Source organism: Haliaeetus albicilla, chromosome 3, assembly GCF_947461875.1.
Source record: "Haliaeetus albicilla chromosome 3, bHalAlb1.1, whole genome shotgun sequence".
Classification (NCBI taxonomy): domain Eukaryota; kingdom Metazoa; phylum Chordata; class Aves; order Accipitriformes; family Accipitridae; genus Haliaeetus; species Haliaeetus albicilla.
The window spans coordinates 26,208,302-26,228,117 of NC_091485.1; the positions used below are offsets into that span (position 1 = coordinate 26,208,302).

At 40.7% G+C, this 19,816-nt stretch overlaps 1 protein-coding gene across 1 annotated transcript in view; it reads left to right on the forward strand.

Annotated features, from left to right (window-relative positions):
• LAMA3 (laminin subunit alpha 3) overlaps positions 1–19,816 on the forward strand; it is a 121,207-nt gene that overhangs the window by 24,249 nt on the left and 77,142 nt on the right. Inside the window, exons 7-16 of the mRNA XM_069779178.1 lie at positions 845–960; positions 5,129–5,247; positions 9,689–9,779; positions 10,819–10,950; positions 12,702–12,761; positions 14,083–14,127; positions 14,259–14,396; positions 15,241–15,375; positions 17,993–18,127; positions 19,597–19,734. Coding sequence (XP_069635279.1) covers positions 845–960; positions 5,129–5,247; positions 9,689–9,779; positions 10,819–10,950; positions 12,702–12,761; positions 14,083–14,127; positions 14,259–14,396; positions 15,241–15,375; positions 17,993–18,127; positions 19,597–19,734 — 1,109 coding nt within the window. The remainder of the gene's footprint in view (positions 1–844; positions 961–5,128; positions 5,248–9,688; positions 9,780–10,818; positions 10,951–12,701; positions 12,762–14,082; positions 14,128–14,258; positions 14,397–15,240; positions 15,376–17,992; positions 18,128–19,596; positions 19,735–19,816) is intronic.

Consider the following 19,816-nt stretch of genomic DNA (forward strand, 5'->3'; position numbering starts at 1 on the left):
AAACAAACTTTTATCAGGACAATATAATATTTTCAGTTGTGTTTTAATGAAGAGTAAGTGGGCAGATGGGTACCTTCTTTCCAGATGTCTATGCTAGAGAAATGTTAAGTACAGAAGGTGTGAAATCTACAGGAACAGGATGGTTATACTTGAAAATTTTATTGCCCCTTGGTTATTAGACTGCATAGGTAAGAGAGGAACATTGGAAAAGGCCTCTCCAGTCTCAAGGTCTTTGTTGCTCCTGGATTCAGTTACTATGCATGATAGTAAGACCTAGCACATAATGAGACCCTGCCCCTTAAGTAGGCTATTCAGCTAAATCAAAATAAATATGGACTACATTTTCTTGATGAATAGTGTGCACTGTTTTAAAAATAACAAGATGAAGTTATGATCTTGGTTTATTAAAAACACTAATAAAATTATTGTAAACAAAGCATAATGAAAAAACGATGAAGGCATGCATATAAAGGTGACATTTCGACTTATTGTAGGTCAACAAGCTTGAGCCTTGGATTGAAGCTAAAAGAGGATACAACTTAAACTGTTATATATCATCTTGATTTAATATTGTAGAATAAAGTTTCATAAACCAGTCTATTGAATCCAATTATAAATGTTCTCTATAAGTAATCTGTGGTAATAAGCTCATAATCACATGATTAATCAGTCATGAAGAGTTTTAAGAAAGTTCCAAAATGTTCTAGTATTACTGTTTGACCTCTTTACATGTGAGTTTATGTCCTGTCTTTTTCACACTACGCATAAGTCCTGAACTGCAATAAAATTAAGAAAAAAATTTTAAATTCAGCTTCAGCAGAATAAGAGGCTTTCATTTCTGTAGGTTTCAGTGTGAATGTCAGCATAACACTTGTGGGGAAACCTGTGATCACTGCTGCCCTGGATATAATCAGAAACAGTGGCAACCTGCAACAGCTGGGAGCACAAACACATGTGAACGTGAGTAGCCTAAAAGATGCTAGGTTAAAAGGGACATTGACAAGAGGGTGGGAATTAGCTGTAGAATACGTGTTCATGGAACATAACTAGCACACTGCATGTTTTAACACCTATTTCTTTACCGAGAAAATTCTTTCCATGCAGCAATAAGGAACAGATGATGCGGTGAATATTATTTATGTTCTCTCATTAAACAATGAAAACAGTCATTCGTGTGAGAATATTACATGAAAAAAGTGGAAGCCTTCTTGTAGTACATTGGGTCAACGTCTCTCCCTAGTCATAGCTGTCTGCTGACAGATTGTGGATCCCCCCCAGCGGAGCAGGGACTATAAGCATCCAGTACAACTTCAAAATTTGCCTCCCTATCACCCAGCCTCCTGGTGTTCAGATTACAGAGAGATTTTTCTCAAGGCTGCCACTGCTTATGGGTGCTTGAGCTGCCCTCTGCTCTCCTGCTGATGGTCACCCCTCGCTGACCATACATAAGCGGGCACAAAGGCATTCCTGGTGGGGAGTCCTGGCAATTCCACGCTTGCACCCCTTCCCATGCTCGTAGTTGGGAGTTTGGAGTGCTTTAGTCCCACAGACTGAGTAGTCAAGCTGGAGAAGCCCATTGACCTTTGTCCCACCTCCCTTGTGTTTCGTTCTTTTGTTAAAGAAAATGACCACATGGACCCCCTTTTGGTGGAGGAGTATGTACTGTCACACATGGGTGTTTTCCATCCTTCTGGCCAGAAACCATTGAGTGTGGTACAGGCAGCGTTCCCATCTCTGTACACATCCTATTCTGAACAAATGTGTTGGCAGCCTGCAGTTTCCTTTGTGTCTGGCCTAATTTATTTTCCTTGTCTGCCATTCCTGAGAGTAGCATAGCCAGTGGGTACAAACCGTTAACAGGGGAACCTTATTTGAAAGCCAAAGAGATGTACCTATATAATTAGTTTCAGGAATAAAGAGATGGCTTGTTTAATCAAAACTGCAGTACTAAGACTGAGTGTTGGGGTGTGGGGGGGAAGATGATTAAAATGTTTGATAGGAGATAGGCATGTTGGGACATTGTTTTGGACAATATTTGAAACCTCATTGGAATTCCTCTCTTTGAAAGGAAAATGTTTTCTGCCAAGAAGGAGATCGACAAAGAGCATAAATAACATCATGTTTTTTAAAGAATGCATTTATAAAAGATCATCTACAAGATTCTGAGCCAAAACAACTTTGCTTCTAACTACTTCTGAAAAAATACCCTTTTTAGTATGGATTGCTCCTAGCTGTTTGAGGTGATTTGTTGAGAGTGTTTGCCAGGTGCAGACCTCTTTTCCTGGCAGCCAGTAGTGAAGGAATTAAAGCAACCTCGTTAAGCTTCCCAGAAGCCTGAGGTCCTTTGAGAGAAACTAATTGAAAGAGGTTGGTGGGAACTTGTAGGGGTAAGCCCAACCTTTTGCTATGAGTTTCCCAGTATTGTATGGGTCAGCAAATGGCTCAAAGTGGTAAGAAGGTGCTTGGTGAGGTTGAAGGGTTTCTATTCCTCTGTGAGAGAAAATGCTATTACTATAATCAGAGCAAATAATTTCCTGTTGCTGTTAGAAGACATACTTGTGAGGTGCTTGCAGATGGTTTGGCCCTAGAGGCAGGGACCTTTTATTTAGGGTGTAAAATTTTTTTTTGGGGGGGGGGGGTGATGTTCTCTTCTTTCGTTTTCTGACTTGGTATCTTGAACCAGCATCTCATTTGTGCAATGTTTTATTTTCTTGAAGAATTATATGAATAAAAAACCCCCAAAATCTTCACAGGCTATCGCAACCTGGCCAGGGAACCCAATCTTGACTTGTCTGGTTCCTGTCAGCAGACCAGAAGGGAACCTGATGGGAGGAGGGCACAACCTATCATGGGCAAGGCCTTGGCTGTGTTGTTGGCACTTTATAGAAAAAGGCTTCCTTGTCCAAAGCTGTTCAGATACAAAGGCGTAGAGGGGATACAGAGAATGATCCAGGTTGCCCTCTCTTATCTGTATGATAGCACAGCAAGGCACGGAGAATCAATTGTCCCTGAGTTGTGCTCCCAGTTGTGCCAGGTACTTGGAATAGAGTTTGGAAGGATTACTTCCCATATGCTTCCCTCATCATGAAGAAAGTAGGGCCAGGGCCCTTAGCTTCTGTTCTAAGGTGCTTTCAGGAACCCAATGCCTTCCAGAGTATCTTATCCCCTGGTCCAGATGAAGGGAGGATAGAATCATAGAATCATTTATGTTGGAAAAGACCATTATGATCATCAAGTCCAACTATTAACCTAACACTGCCAAGTCCATCACTAAACCATGTCCCTAAGCTCCACATCTGCATGTCTTTTAAATACCTCCAAGGATGGTGACTCAACCACTTCCCTGGGCAGCCTGTTCCTGTGCTTGACAACCTTTTGGTGAAGAAATTTTTCCTAATATCCAATCTAAACGTTCCCTGGCGCAACTTGAGGCCATTTCCTCTAGTCCTTAGGGATTTCCCTAAACATGAAATCATAGCTTTATGAAGTCAAAACTTCAGGAATTTCCTGGGAAGGTTTCCCTGGAGTGCTGGAACATCTGTAATTAAAAGCTCACCTAGCACCCATATGCTTGGGAAAGCCTTTTTTGCTTCCTGCATTCTTTCAAAAAATTCCCATTGTTCCTCTCCAGTGAGGAAAGAAGTTAGGATCAGAAAAAAAAGGACATCATAGAATGAGTTTATGGCAAAACCATGGTCCTGTCCTTTGATTTATTCTGTTTGCTTGCTATTATGGTTGGTTCCTACTCAGAATTATATTATTGTTCTAGAAGATTTCAGTGGAGACAGGCAGAGCTTTACACGACCAATGGGCAGAGATTAGTTTTAACTAAGATGAGATACAAGTAACTGATCTATAGCAATTTAGATAAATTATTTTCTGGGTAAATCCATCACCCTTTACTCAAACTGTATTTGCAGGAACTATTCAAAGTGCGGAGCTGTTTTTCAGGTTAATTCTCTTCTGCAAGCAAGGCATAGACATTGGGCTGGCTCTGGGATTTATATTGCTAGGCCTTTTTGCCACAGGTAAAACAGCAAAGGCTTTTCGGGATTTAGGTCTCCCACCTTGATGTAAGGAGATTGGTGAAGCCAGCTGATGAGTGTACAAGGCCACAGGTGGATATATCAGTGGATGTATCTCAGATGTTTTCAATAGGCGAACTTCCTAGGCTGAGGCATCTGAGAGGCTGATGTGCCTGCAGGCAAAGCCTCACAGGTATCTCTCAATCTCTTCTGAGCACTGCAATATTAACATCTGTCAGAAGGAGTTAAAAGTGTAGCAGAACATGTATGTAGAGAGATGGATTCAGAGCCACTGTGCGTTCAGCTGTTACCTTTGTTTGGCTTAACAGAAGGGAAAAGGAAAGGAGCTAACCACAAGCCACCTAAAGTAAATTTATCACAGCTGAGACTATAAACAACCATACACTGGGGAAATGAGTTATCTCAGTCACCTAATTCTATCTTTTTCTAGATAATAATAATAATATATTATTATTGGTTGTGGTATTATTGTTCTTAATACCATACTTCTTTTTGAATCCACAATTCTCAGGAAATAGAATGAACTTGTACTTAAAACTTCTCCATTCAGAAGACAGCAGCTGGCTAAATGTATAGCCAAGTTTGCTGGTATATCTGTATCTACGGCTGAGTATGAGAGTTCTTTGGTGTAGATCTTTTTATTCAAATGTGTACATCTTATATATAATTGTTTATTTTAAATAAAGATTTAGTGCATACAGCTTCAGCCCAGGTATATTTTTTAGACGTGGAAAAATAGAGTAAGCATTTGAACATGTTTTTGATAATTTTTAAAAACTGCTGAGACTATTCTTCTGGAGCTTCCTAGTTCTGCATTTATGCATAAATATATAGTTTTGAGATGGTACAACTGTAGCCTCCTCTGATAAGCCTAGCAGCATGTTTTCTTCATGTCTACATGATCTTACCATGTTTCTAGTATGAAAATCTAGTTGTTGACAGGTAAATATGTGCATTTGAGCATACTCAAACATACCTGAGTGTATGTATACATAAAAAAATCTTAGCTTCTTTTTCACCTCTGCTACATTACTGAATTCCAGCATTATAAAGAAAGCTGACTTGCAATATTACTTTTTTAGCCTGCAATTGCCATGGACATGCCACTGATTGCTACTATGATGCTGATGTTGATCGCTGTCGAGAAAGCTTAAACATCCATGGGCATTATGAAGGTGGAGGAGTCTGCATTAATTGCCAGGTAAAAAGGTCATTTTGGTCAGTTTAAATAAGTGATATTTGAAGAAGGGCTGCTGAAGTGGGACTGTGTCCACACTAATAGTTTGGAGGCTGATCAGTCTAGATAGCTCCATTTCTCTGGTGGTGTTATTTGTACTCAAAGCCGGAAAAAAGGTGTCTGAAAATAATTTACATTGTACAACATTGCTTGTTAATGTATAAAAGATACATATAAATTGTATTTATGCTCAGTCCTGTGTGATTCAAATAAAGCCACACAATGCGACAATTAAATCAACTACAGAAATTCTCTTTCCTGTTATTACAAACTCTGCCATTACCCTGCTTAACAGAAGGAAGTAAAAGTAACCAAATAAAATTCCAGCTCAGGCCAGCTGGTTCCTTACTGCAGCAAAACACAGAGGGTTCTCCCTCGTCGGCAGAAGTAAAGGAGGGCATAGGCTATACCAAGAAGGAAGCTTATAGGTATTGAAAAAGCACAGAATCATAGAAGGGACTTTTGGAAGTCAGCTAGACTGGTGCTCCACTCACACCAAGGCTAGATGCAAAGCTATATCAGGTTGCACTGAGAAACGTCCAGCTGAGTTTTGAAAACTTCCGAGGATGCAGATTACACAGACTCTGGGTAATCTTTTACAGCACTTAATTGCTCTCATGGTAAAGAGATTTTTGTTACTATTCAGTAGGAATTTCCCCAATTGCAACTTGTGACAGTTGGCATTTGTCCTTTTGCTGTGCATGTCTGAGAAGAGTTGGCTCTGTCTTCTGTGTGACCCACTCTTAGGTAGAGGAAAACTGCCACTAGGTACCTCTACCCTCCTTGAACATCTCCTCTCCAAGCCAGCCAAAGCCATTCTCTCAGTTTGTCCTTAGATGTCACATGCTCCAGCCCCATAACTGTCTTACAGGCTCAGTGGGATTGAATCAACAAATGTATGTTTGGAATCAGAGACTTTACACTGTATCTGTCATAAATGGGTAACGTGTTCTTGGAAAGAGAAAGAATGTCTCTCATCCTGAGTAACTTTTGTTCTACTCTGGCTAATTACTATCAGGAAAGATCACACAAGGCTCTGATCAACTTGATCTAATCTTGGACTTATCTCTGCTTTGAGTGGGACTGAACCACCTGACCTCCTGACGTCCCTTACAACCTGAATTATTCATTGGTTCAGTGATCTCAGGGTTCAATACAGCCAGACTTATTTGGAAGTCTGTCTTCCTTTTGTTGTCAAGTCATCTGAAGTACGATGACAAGCAGCTGACCAGAATGTAATTCAGAGGGAAAATTATCATCAAGCCTATGTTCCTATGAAACCTATGCATCATGATTTATATATTACCATGCTGTGCATTTAAAAATATAGCTGTATTTAAGGAACAACAAAAAAAAAAGGAAATAACCAGTAACATTTATAGGGTATATTTTCCATCTTATTGCCACAATATAATCAGATAATGTGCAAAAGGCAGTCAGAAGAGAGTAATTTTTACTAGCATGAGTAGAAGAAATGTTCTTTGTCTTCGAATTTACATTTTTGTGCAGAACTTTGTTCATGAAGTCTGGTAAGATTTATCATGTTGGTCCTTCCTGTCAGCTCTTTGTTCATGAAAGAACACTTCTCTTATATTGCTTCCAGGATAGAAAAGAGCAAAATTAATCTAAATCTATGAGTCCTGGTTATATGACTGATATTAATTGTTTGTAACCTAATTTTGTGGAAGTTATGCTGGATTAAATGAGTTTACCATAAATCTAATTATAGCATTTTTTTTCATGGATAAAGCATATGGATTTTAATTTACTTTTTCTGTTTGTGTCAGGGAAAAAAGTGTTAGGAATGGATGCCTGAACAAAGAAGTGATAGAATTGAAATGTTGCATACAAAGATAGATTCAGTTTCTTTAGAGTCTGATAATAAGGGAGCTCTGGAAATCACTTAGTCCAACCCCCTACTCAGAGCAGGTCTAATTAGATCACGTTGCTCAGGGACTTGTTCAGTCAAGCCTTGAACACCTCCAAGGGCGGAGATTGCACAACCACTCACGGCAACCTGTTTCAGTGTTTGACCACCTTCATGATAAATTTTTTACCCTAATACCTAATTGGAATTTTCCAAGTTCCAATCTGTGCCTGTTTCCTGTCATCCAATTGCTGTGCACCTCTGAGAAGAGTCTGGCTCCATCCCTTCTGTATCCTCTGATCAGGCAGTTGTACATGGCAGTAAGTTCTCCCTTTTCTTCTTAATGCTGGAGAGACACAGCTGTCTCACCCTCTTCTTGGATGTCATGTGCTTTAGTCCCTCACCATCTTGGTGGCTCTGCTTGCCCCTTGTCCACATCACCAGTCATCTTACCACAGAGATCAATGAGGTTGATTTGGCATACTTTGCCCTAGGTAAATTTACGTTGAATACGTCCAATTACCTTCCTGTCCTTCGTGTGTTCTAAGACGATTTGCTCACTGGATCTCCTTCCCCACTGAGCAATGGGCCCCTACTCCCATTATCTTTTCTTTTGCTGCTGAGGTACTCCTAGAAACCTGTCTTCTTGCACTTCACTTCCCTTGTTAGTTTTAACTCTAGCTAAGCTTTGGCTTTCCTAACTCCACTCCTACATGTGTGGGCAGTGTCTTTGTATTGCCACCAAGTAGCCTGTCCCTGCTTCCACCTTCCATGTACGTTCTTTTTGAGTTTGAGATGAATCAGGAGCTCTGTATTTATCTGTGCTGGCCTTCTGCCATACTTGCTTGACTTTCGGCACATTGGAAAGCACTGTTCTTGTTCTAAGGAGGCTGCGCGTGAGAATCAACTAGGTGTCCTGGTCCACTTTCCCCTCCAGGGCAGTTTCACACAGGATCTCGCCAAGCAGATACCTGAACAAGCCAAAATATGCTTTTCTGAAGCCCAGGACTGTAATTCTGCTATGTGTCTTGCTTACTTGTCTCAGCAGCTTAAAATCCACAGTCTTGGGGTCACTGCAGCCAAGGCTGCCCTCAACCTTCACATGTTCTTCCTTGGTAGAGGGTGTCAGTTTGAATGGAGCATCTCCCCTAACTGGTTCATGAACCTCTACATCCAGAAATTGTCTTTGATACATTCGAAATAACTTCTGGATTGCTTGCACCCAGGTGCATTGCCCTTCTGGCAGATACTCAGGTGGTTAAAGTCATCTGTGAGTAACAAAGCTTTGTCTAGTTCCCTAATGAAGGCTTCATTTGCCTTCTTGCTCAGGTAACAGACACCTACTGCAATATCAGCTGTGCTGGTCTGTCCTCTGACCCTTACCCTCAAGCTCTGCACAGGTTCATCACCTGCCCCGAGCCCCAGGGAGAGGCCCAGGCACTCTCTATAGCCTCAGACCTGGACAGTGGCATCCACCTCCTGGAGCTGTCTGGGGTGGAGACTCTGATGTGTCACAGGAGTTAGCACCAGTAGTCTCTGAAGAATATGCCCTGCAGTGTGTTGAGACCAACGCTGCGCAATGTCCAAGTAGCCCTGCACAGCCTTGAGCAGAGATGCTGGGCCCCTCTGTTCTCCTGCAATGCTAAGTGCTGCAACAACTGCTGTGTCTCCGTCCACTGTGCGATGTGAGCATCACCCTCCCTGATCTAGCATCAGCCTTTCCCAGCAGTAGCTCAGATCTGAAGATGCTAAGGAGGCTCCCAGCAGAGCTGGAAGCAGAACCCAAAACTGCTGCGCAAACTGAGAGCGCCAACCACGAGCAGCAGCCCCAGCAGCCTCCTGGGTGCCCTGCTCATGAACTGCCCCACCAGTCCTTCCGCTAAATGCTGGGTCCCTGCTCAGCCCTGAATTGCAACACTCCCTAAGGAGGAACTAAACAGTGAGTGGGAGCTGGGGGAAGCTGCTTTGGTTGCTCCAGGACAAAGCTTCCCTCTCCAGTTCCCTGCTCAAGAGACTACGAGCTCGCCAGGATGCCTCGTGACTGTGATTTACTCAACTGGTATGTGCCACCACTGCTGTGTGCTCCTGCTGCATCACCGCGGGGCAGAGCTTTGCTGCACAATCTTAGACATAGGGTATTCAGAAAAGCAATATATAGTATGAGGAAAAATGAATGATGCATTTGCTTGAACAGTGTATACGTTATGATAAGAAAATAGTATGAAAAGAGACAAATATCATGATAGAGAAAACGGATTTTTTTTCCTAGATTTAATTTTTTTTTGTTAAAACAGCTCTTTTTTATCATGCTTTAAAGATAAAATTCATCTGCTTTATGTGAGAATATAATGATAAAGAAATCTGTACAGAACAGGTGATTAAAGAACAGCAAATGATGAATGCTGTCTTTATTGCAGTCATATTCTACTTTTTTCCTGTGCTGATCCTATAGAAACAGTGTAAAGGATTTTATTGTATGTTAATTCTTCCAAGTTCCCCTTTTTATCTCATATTCTCCTTTTGTTTTATTTTGCACAGCATAACACAGCTGGTATTAACTGTGAGAAGTGTGCAGGAGGTTACTATCGTCCTTATGGTGTTCCAGCGAGAGCTCCTGATGGCTGTATACGTGAGTCCTTCTCCATTAAGCATCTTCTCATGGTAGTGGCTTGGGGTTTTTTTTTGCTATAATGGCAAGGGATGCCTCTTTTGGGGAGGAAAAATGAAAGAGTGGCCAAAAGATGTTGGAGAGCAACTGCAAATGACTTTCTGTGTTGCTTTAGACCCTTTTACACGCTTCTTAACTTATGTGTCATATGAGCCTAAAGCTTCAGACCAGCAGCAGGACAATAGGAGGAAGTAAGGCAGAAAAGGCTGCTGAGGAGATAGGGTCACGTAAGCCTGGGGTGCTGCTACATACCCCACAGTGAGCTGGCATGAGTTCTAGGAAGCCACTCTCATCTCCTACCCCCATGACCTTGCTTCTCTTAGCTCTCTGATGTACATGTGAGGTATCCTTTGGCTCTTGGTCACGTAAAAATTTTATTCTATAGCTCAAAAGGTCGCGAGGTTCACTACTCCTGCTTTATGCAATGCTGAACCTAACATCTAATAAATAATGCAATAGGATAATTACTAATATAACATTTAAAAAGGAAGAACTGAGTATAGGCAAGAGATAAGAGTTGGATTACACACAGGCTGACGGAGCCTTGTGACAGGTAGGAGGAAACTATGGTTTGCTGTATTTGGGTATTGAAATGAATGGAAAGTCAACAGAACTGTGGTGTGCTGCCGTAATGTTGCACGTGATGTATAAGGGAAGGTGGATGGAGCGTGGTACTTAGCCTAGACCTCGGAGAGAGATGAGCAGAAGCCACAGAAAAGATAGTTGCTGCAGTGCTGTGGAGTATAACATGCAGCTTTCTGAATTAAAAAAAATTAAAGACTAAGAAAATAATATAGGCCTTACTTCTAAGGGATATCACAAATATTAATTGGTGATATAGAGTACTTGGAAAATATGAGACAGTATGCAAATGTTAATTCTTTAAATAATGAGACATACACAACTGCGAATGTGATGCTATTATAATGCCATAGTACACTGCTGTAAAAGGCAAATTAACTATTTTCCAAAAAGTGCCTAATTGCTGATACTTACTTAGCCTGCAGTTGTAACTCGGAGCGTGCAGAGGGCTGTGAGGAAGGGTCTGGCCGCTGTTTCTGTAAGCAGAATTTCCAGGGAGAAAACTGTGAACGCTGTGCTGATGGATTCTATGATTATCCATTTTGTGTCCGTAAGTATGCAAATAAAAATGACTCTCTTCCTTTATTTTAAATGCTCATTAAAGAATTAGCTGTTTTCATGACACTTGACTTGGTTAAAACATCTGGCATTTCAGCTTCACATGTTTACATGTTCTCATAAATCAATTGTCATAATACTGAAGAGAGTCTTGTTTACTTTACAAAACAATGTTTACTTGAAAATCAAATAGATTGTGCTGCATTCTCACAATTCTGAGTTAATTTAAGACATCTTCAGCGAGGCTACCGCCTATGTCTCCGTAAGTCATGAATTTCAGTTCTAAAGCCCTGGACAAATTGTTCAAACGTATCTCAGGGTCTTTAGGCATAAAGACCGCTTGGACTGGGAAATGGAACATGACTGTAGTGAGAGAGAGGGGAGAAAATGGTTATGTGTTCTCCTTGACACCTCCTAGGATTTGGAACTTGCATCCCTGATAAACAAAGCTTGTGGGCTTGCAGAGGATTCTAAAATAAATAAAGATTATTCTAACATAAATAAGAGTAATTCTAAAATAGTGCCTGTGTAATGTTGGAAAGGTCCTCCTGGCAGAGCTTAAGGCTCTCAGCTATGCTCTCTTCTTTTTGCTGGACTGTGGGTAGGTGCAGATATGTTGTTGAAGAAAGGGTTCCAGGTTTTTTCAGATTTTTTTAAGAAGTGGTTGAAGGAAAGCTGTTTGTAAATCCAAAGAAAATAAACACATTAGAAAAAATGATGTGACACAAAACTGCTGAGTGCTTCCATTTATCTAATGCAATTGATTAATTGAAAATTAGATTTTTACTTTAAAATAAGGACATTCATATTAAGTGCTGGGAATTCAGAAAATTAAATGCTTTCCCCATAAACAAATTATATATAAAATACCTGGGAAGAAAATGCAACATCAGGATTGTGTTTGCCACATAAAAGCTCCATGATCGGATTCTAAAAATGCATCAGTGGGATGATTTGTGCCCTCAGGAGAAGTATGTTTCTGGCAGTTACTAAAACAGGTGTTGTTCTGGGGCAAGATTTGAGGTCTGACTAAAAGAGAAGTACCATGATAAAAATGGAAGAAGGAAATAATACAAAACAAAGGAAAAAAACTGTAAAAAATTGAATGTTGTTTGAATTCAATGGCTCTGTTAGAATAAATCCTCTCTGTACAGTGCATTCTAGATTATGACACCTCATGTATCCTCTTGTTTGTAATCCAACATTTTTAAGTAAGTTCAGCTCAGGTGGACCTTGTTCTAAGTCCCACTGATGTTTGTAGCTCATCAACTTTGGAAAGATTCTCAGATAAAAAGCTCCTCAGATGTACCACACACGTCATGAATTCTGGCAGTTCAGGCAGCGAGTGATAATGCTAAATAGCAGGAGATGGACCTTCAGCTGGAAGCAGAAAACGTGAAATAAATACGGAGCTCCCTAGATAGCTCTCATAACACTGTCTAGCATGAGAAAGCTTTCTGTACAAAAGGGTAGGAAGCAGGGAAGCAACCTGGTAGCATTTCCAAATGGTGTCTGGGCTTTCATACTGTTCTTTTGAGAAGGGATGTCTGTACCTGAATTGGAGATCAAAAGTAAAATGTTTCTTATCCTGTTCCTAACTGAAAGAAAACTAAGCCAAAGTTGGTTACTAGAGTCATGCGAATATCATGCTCTCTGTATTGACAGGAGATGACTTCATTGTTTGTCATAATGAAATAAATGTGTCTGTTTCAAATACACTTCACTGTTTCTTTTGTTTTAAAGGTATTCCTGTATATCCTTTTACTTCTCCCAATCCAAGAGATGCTATGGCTGGCGACATAATCGGCAAGTTCTTGGTGGTCCCCCCACCCCCACCCCGGCCCCCCATTTCACTGTTTTTCCCTGTGTTGCTATTGTTCGCTGTTTTGGTGGTGCCTGGTCTTTCATGGAGATTTATGTAGTAATTTTGCCACTGTTGGTATTTGTCTTTCAGAGAGCTTTTATTCTTGCCAGAAGTTCATTTTACTGTCATGTTTGTATTAAACAGTTTAGTAGGCTAGTTTCAGGAAGAGTTATGGATCAAAATATATTTGACCAGCCTCCGGCAAACATCTGCAGAAGAGGCTGACCGTCTTGTTTGGTGCTCTTATGAACATATCCATCAAGACTTTCTGACATGTACAACTTGTCAGCTGCATTGCGGTGTAAATCTCTTCCTTAAGGCTAACTGGCCTCTGCTTCTGGACTGTCCCCTTGCACCTGGCAAATTGTACATTGCCCTTGGCAGTGAAGGACTTTGATTTCTGAGTGAGCTACATATTTCTTATTTAGCCCACTGCAAAGCTGCCTGAAATCCATACAATTATTCCCTCAGTGGGCTTATACTTTTTAGTATATATTATTATCCTGCAGAATGGAGACATCATCACAGCTAGTGCATAAGCACATACATACTTCAGGATTAATAACTTTAAAAAAACCTCAAACCCTTTTTTGTATCCTAAAATCAACATTCTTCCCCTTTATTTCTAATAGCTTTAATAGAACTGGAGTTTATGAAAATGAAAAAGTGTTTTTGTCTGTGAATGTAGCAGACACTTAGATATAAGCAGACAGTACAAATCCATGTATGTATTTACAAGTCCCAATTGTTTTCTTGAAAGTGTCTGCAGTTGCGTCACAGCCCACAAAGCCTCAGACTCCTGTACCACTTATCTCCTTCGTCCAGCATCCAAAATAATTGCCCTGGCAGACCTCTGGGTGTGCTCTGTCGTATATCCCCTTCTATCGTATATTTTTAAAAAGAAGAAGAAAGAAAGCTCCAAAGTAAAATGAATAAAAATGAACAGGAGAAAACAGATCTTGAGCTATTTATATTTTCATTGAGTAGCATCTGAGTCTGAAGGCATAAGAAAGGCAGCTGCCTCTAAGTGGAAGCTTCTGTGTCTGTAGAAGTTGTAAATTTGCGCTGACAGACTAAGCTCTATTACAGATTATTATTTTTTTAAATGAGTTTTGCGTTTAAGGGTCATACAGATAATTTCGTCGGTTCAAGAGTAATAATTACTAAGCACTGATCTGTTTTTCTCTGCAAAATACGAGGAGTTGCATGATTTTATGCACTAACTTTGTTCCTTTCTTTCTTTCCCTTTCCTTTTGTAACTCGAAGATGGCTGCAAACCAGGGTATTTTGGCCCCCAGTGTCTGTGTAAGTGCCGTAGTTTCTTTGATGCTTGGAGCCTGCGCGCTGGCATAAATGCCAGCCTTCGGCTTCCAAGTGAAACAGGAACTTTAAGATTGTAATGCCACAAATATTTTCTTTACAAATGTGCTCTTCAGCATGCCAGTGTCACGGTGCAGGAGTGCTGGGCGGTGACTGCGATGTACATACTGGACAGTGCAGATGTCAGACTGGATTTCAGGGGTTTTCCTGTGATACCTGTGCACCTGGGTATTTTCATTACCCCTTCTGCCAGGGTAAGCCAAACATTCCGTTTCAGCAAGTGTATCCAAAATACAGACCCAAGTTTTATACTGAGGGATGAAATTCTTTTGCCACGGAGATGTGTTCATAAGGGTCTCTCCCAAAACTCACAGAAATCGAAGAAGAAGAAGAAAAACATGATGAGGGGAGATTTCTATTTAAAAATGCCCCTGTTTTCTTCATTGCCATCTGCTGTGTGATGTAGCTGTCAGACTCCAGTCTGGAGTTGGATTTAGTAACAATGATGAAATTTAGAATACCTTTGGGAATATTTCTGTTACTTATCCTTGTTTTTAAAAAAAAATATTTGTGTTTAATTTGAGTTTGCAACCTCACTTGATGCGCCAGGCTGCCCTTTCTAATCAATACTAGAAAACTGACTGGTTTTAAACTTTATTAACCATCTCTGCACTGTCTTTTTAGGCATTTTATTAACGCCTCCCACCTGAGATTGTAAATCAAAACCATAAATTGTTTCATTTTAGTCTTAAAAAAGGATGGAACTACTTTCAATAGCTGGCATACCACTTGGCATCAATAAATCAGACTCTGAGTGGGGACAGGCTAAGTGTAGCGCTGCAACACTGATACCGGACCCAGTAGTCACTTTGAGCCAGACTCTTTTGCTCTTCCATTAATGTCTCTCTCGATACTGAATTACTACTGATGTGGGCAATCAATAAAAGCTGTTGTGAATCAAATCTGATGGGAGGATTTGGGTCCTGTTGAGCGTCAGGGAGTTGCTTTTTCTCTTCTTTTTTTTTTTTTATTTAAAGAAAGATAAAAGAAGAGAGCCTGTGCAGAGGCTGCCTCTGAAATGTCTTTTCTTGTTTGCAGTGTGCGAATGTAATGTGGCGGGTACCCAGCCTGAAGTCTGCGATTTTCTCGGGATGTGTCTTTGTCGCTCTGGGGTGGCTGGACTTCAGTGTGACAGCTGTCAGCCTGGCCACCACTCTTTCCCTGCCTGTCCAGGTAAGGCTGCCGGTCGCATGTACAGCATCAAAGAGGCCCCCGAACAGGCAGACTGGAGTGCTTTTCAGATACCCTTTTTGCAGTGGCTGAAGCAATGTTCACAGCAATAAATGAGCAAGGGACTCTTGTTCTCTACAGTGAAATCCTCATACGTTCTCATTCTCCAAGCACTAACTCCAGGCATGTTTCCATAGTAGGAAAGAATTATATAGTCTTTTTCTGACAGGCTTTTTTTTGCATGGTCAGACGGTTTGATATAGCCTCAGTCAACACAGCTGTCTTACGGATAACCAAAGGATCTGAAAGCTGTTGTCACATGGAGACCTACAACAACAGAGCATGCTTGACTGCTACGGAACTGGCATAGTGGAGCTGCGAAGCACTAATTTACTTTAGCAGAGGGTCTTCTTCTGGTACCTTGTAAAAGGTGTGTCCTGTAAATCTGAAAATGAGAAGCTCCCATTTTGCCCTTCACAGTGATTTCTCACTCACTTTAAGATCATACAACAGGCGCAGAGCCAACCTCTGTTCATGTAATCATGAAACATAAATGATCTCCACAGGGCTTCACCAGTGTACCTGCCACCAAGGACTAGCCTGCCTTTTACAAGAGAGGAAAATTGATCAGCACTGATGAAGTATAACCTTGAATATCATAATGGTTTTGGGTGTGTATGAGGAATCCATCAAGTCCGATCTGGCTCCTAGGTTTCGTCTGCCTTTGCAGTGAGTGAGAGAGAGGCCCTTAATCCTTAGTGAATTTTACAGTGAGAAAGAATATAGGGTATTGCTGAGTTCTAGTATATACTTTCCTGTACAGCTTAGCAAGATTCATATAGAACGTTACGATTTACTTTCTTCTCTCTCATTATTTTTGGTTGTTGGCTATAGCAGTCCTTTTCCTTTTGGGCTTACGTACTTGTTTACATCCTATGAATAGACAGCAGACTCCTTTATGCCCTTGCAAGGATATATTATGTTGTGTTACCAAACACAATGGGTGGAATAAAGAAATACCACGTGACTGTGTTTTATGGTCTGGAGTAGATGAACGTTTTTTAATGAGAAACATAAAATCAGGATTCTGTGTTGGTACATGCTGTTCAGTGGTTTTAAAATACTCTAACCATATTTTTTTTTTCTTAGAACTTGATCAGGTAGCAATATTAAAGCAAATCAAACCCATATTGAATACGTTTGAACTTTCAACACCAAAAGCTGAAAAGAGACGTAAGACCTTAAAAGAGCATGCAAAAAGAAATTGTAAAAGACAGATAAAAAGAATTGAAAACACAGTCAGTGGGATTACTCAAAACTGCTGCAGTTCACAACTTGTTCTGTTAAAATAAGCTGCCACAGGTTTAAACTTAAACTAACGTATCATGCTGCAAACTGTGGTGGAAAGTGAGCAGCCCAGCCTGCAACTCCTGTTTGGAGTTGTCATCTTTAGAAGGAAGGTAGATCTATAACTTTTTGGCTGCTGCAGCTAGAACTGATCTCTCTGGTCTTGCTTTATTGAACTCAATAGAAGCTTTATTCAATAGGAGTGATATCAAAATAAAGCTTTTAAACAAATCAGTATTATTAAAATGAGGAGAGAATGCAATATAATGCTCAGCTGGGGGTGGACTCTAGTGTAGGTGATGTTTTTGGAAGCTTCAGTATTTGTATTCCTCTTATACTAACTTCCTAGCAAGCCCTGCGTCTTTCCAGGCGTCTTTGAAGTAAACACAGCAAAGTCAGATGTCCTTGGCTGCAGCAGAAAGAGGAACCGAAAGGGGTAACCAGGAACATGAACATGGAATGGAAAGACAGTGTTTGTTTTATACTTCCGTTGGTCAGCCATTTCTGTCAGTCATAAAATCCAAGTGATTAACTGCAACACGTTGGCTTGTACCTTGGGCAGCTGGGATTCCCAGATGGGCTCCCATTCATGTACCTATAAAGTGTGACCCTGTGTAACATCCAGCATTGTTTCAATAAAATAGCATGTCTTATCTGTGATAGAACTGTTAGCATAAAATAGTGATAACTCCAAGAGAAGTTTGTTGTTATAGTCTGACAATAGCTTTTGTTATAGTCTGACAACGTGCCTTATGTATTACATGCAGATTCCTGCAATTCACTGCTTGCCAGCTTGTGAAATTAAGATGTCAGCAGTTTTTACCTTGTGCATCATTTATTTGTGCACCATGAACTTGTGCTTGTGCATCATTACTAATAAGTGTGTTGTTAGCCATTAGACCTAGCCTAGCTTTGTAGATGCTGTTTCTCAGAGGTTATTTTTTTAAAGATGTTAAGTACTTCTCTCATGTGACATTCTTTTCATCGTAAGATGGATTTCTGTCCCTTACACGTGTATTTTGCGAGGCATCAAACTAAATCTCTAAACTGTACATTATAGAATTGCAGTAAGAACCTGATTATCAATGGTTGAGGATGCAATTACAGTATAAGCATCTATTTCAGGATAATTATTTTTGGTGGTAAAATTATGGTTTTACCTCATGATTGCTTTACATTCAAAGGTAACTTTTTTGGCAAATTCTGTTTTAAATAACTGCTGGTTGAGACATGTATCTGTCAGGATAATTATTATTTATTTTTCTCTATGCAGAATGTAACTGTGATGCTGTCGGCTCAGTGGAGAATACATGTGGTCCTAGAGGTCAGTGTCTGTGCCGTAGCAACTATGCTGGACTTAGATGTGACCAGTGCGCTCCAGGTTATTACAGCTATCCCAGCTGCTTGCGTGAGTAAATGCCTTTGCTCCTTTTACTGGGGTTCCCTTCTTATTTCTGCAATAGAGAAGAAAATAAACTTTCTCAAATATATTTCCATGTAAAACTATCTATGTAACCATGATAGTTCTGTTCCATCCAAAGCTGGCAACAGTGACACTGAAGATCCAGGCAGTGGCCAGGCTTCCTGGCAGGCACACACTCTGGTAGTCCTGCCTGGCACATCACCGCTGTTCCTGTGCTAGTTGGATTAATGTGAGCATGGCAATGTTTGGCCTTGGTGCACTTGTATCTCTCTTTTAAAATATGGAATCTAAAGCTTAGGCTGTGCAATGGGAATTTACCTTTATGTGTTCTGGCTCACTCAAATTACAGAACATAAGCTATGTTTCAACTGGTTTGGGCTTCTAATATTTGATACACTGTCCTGTAAACTTTTAAGTAAGTGCGTTAGTGTGTGCTCTTGACATGTGCCAAGGTTACAGCATAAATCCTAGTCTAGAAGGGCTTAACTCTGCAAATCTTCCATCATATCAACAATTTTTCCTGCCCATGTGGATCAGTTGATTAGGCTTAGAACGTGTGTAGGTTTTTCACATCAAGCAGAGGGAAACCTGCTCTCTATCACTAAAATCAGCAAGCTACTTGGTCATCATGAACAGGACTGCTCTTTCCTAGAAATCAAAAGATTATTAGTGCTAAAGAAGGAATGTATCCTCAGAATTCTGCCATTACTAATCACCACAACCACAGCAAAAAATAATCTGGCAGGTTTGTCCTCTCTCTTTAGGAGACTGGCTACTACTTTACTAAAATAATTGTCATTAACCATTTCACCCTTAGACTCTATCTGAGCAAAGATTAGTCCCCTGGGCTGCAGCAGCATTGGTTTTTTTGTAGCACTATTCTTATTGACCCTGTGTATGTAGATCATTGCACAACTGAGACCTTACGCAGGAATCTGAAGCAGTAAGACTGTTGCATGGTGTATTTCAAAGCTTGCTTCTGGCTTCCTTTGCCCTCACCTCTAAAGGTGTGATGGGCATACAATTTTATATTCTGTATTTTGCCATCATATTTTTAAGTGCAGGTCTAATTACAGAATTTGCCCTGTGCTTTCTGTAACCATGGGAAGATCAAGAAAGGAGAAAGCCAAAACCAAGCCTGCTCTTAGGATGGGACAAAGAAGTTGAGGAAGAGAGATTTATTGCGGTTCCAGATAATCCTACCTGTTTCTGTTAAGAACAAAGAAAACAATGTCAAGTTGGTACAGGTCACCTGAAACTCATAGGTTCCAAGCAGGGGTGAGGACCCTGCGAGTTATAGGAGGACCTTGTGAGCTGTTTATTGGAAGTAAAAGTGAAGGACACTCTAGACAAATAGTATTCAAAACCTCTACAGTACTAAAGATTTGGAAGGTTGTTGCTTGGTACCTACAGGGTGAACCCTCCCACCGCTGTCTATGTTTGTTGTTACGTAGCTTGCCGCTGCTCTCCCGACGGTTCCCAGCACGGCACGTGTGATCCCACGTCGGGGCAGTGCGAGTGTCAAACGGGCATCACGGGGCGACAGTGCGACAGATGCCTTTCTGCAGCTGACAGTTTCCCCAACTGCAAAGGTAATGTTTCTGAGGGAAAAATCCTCCATTCTGATTTGAATTGCCCCCGTTTCTATTGCAGGGTACTCCAGGGCACTCTGCT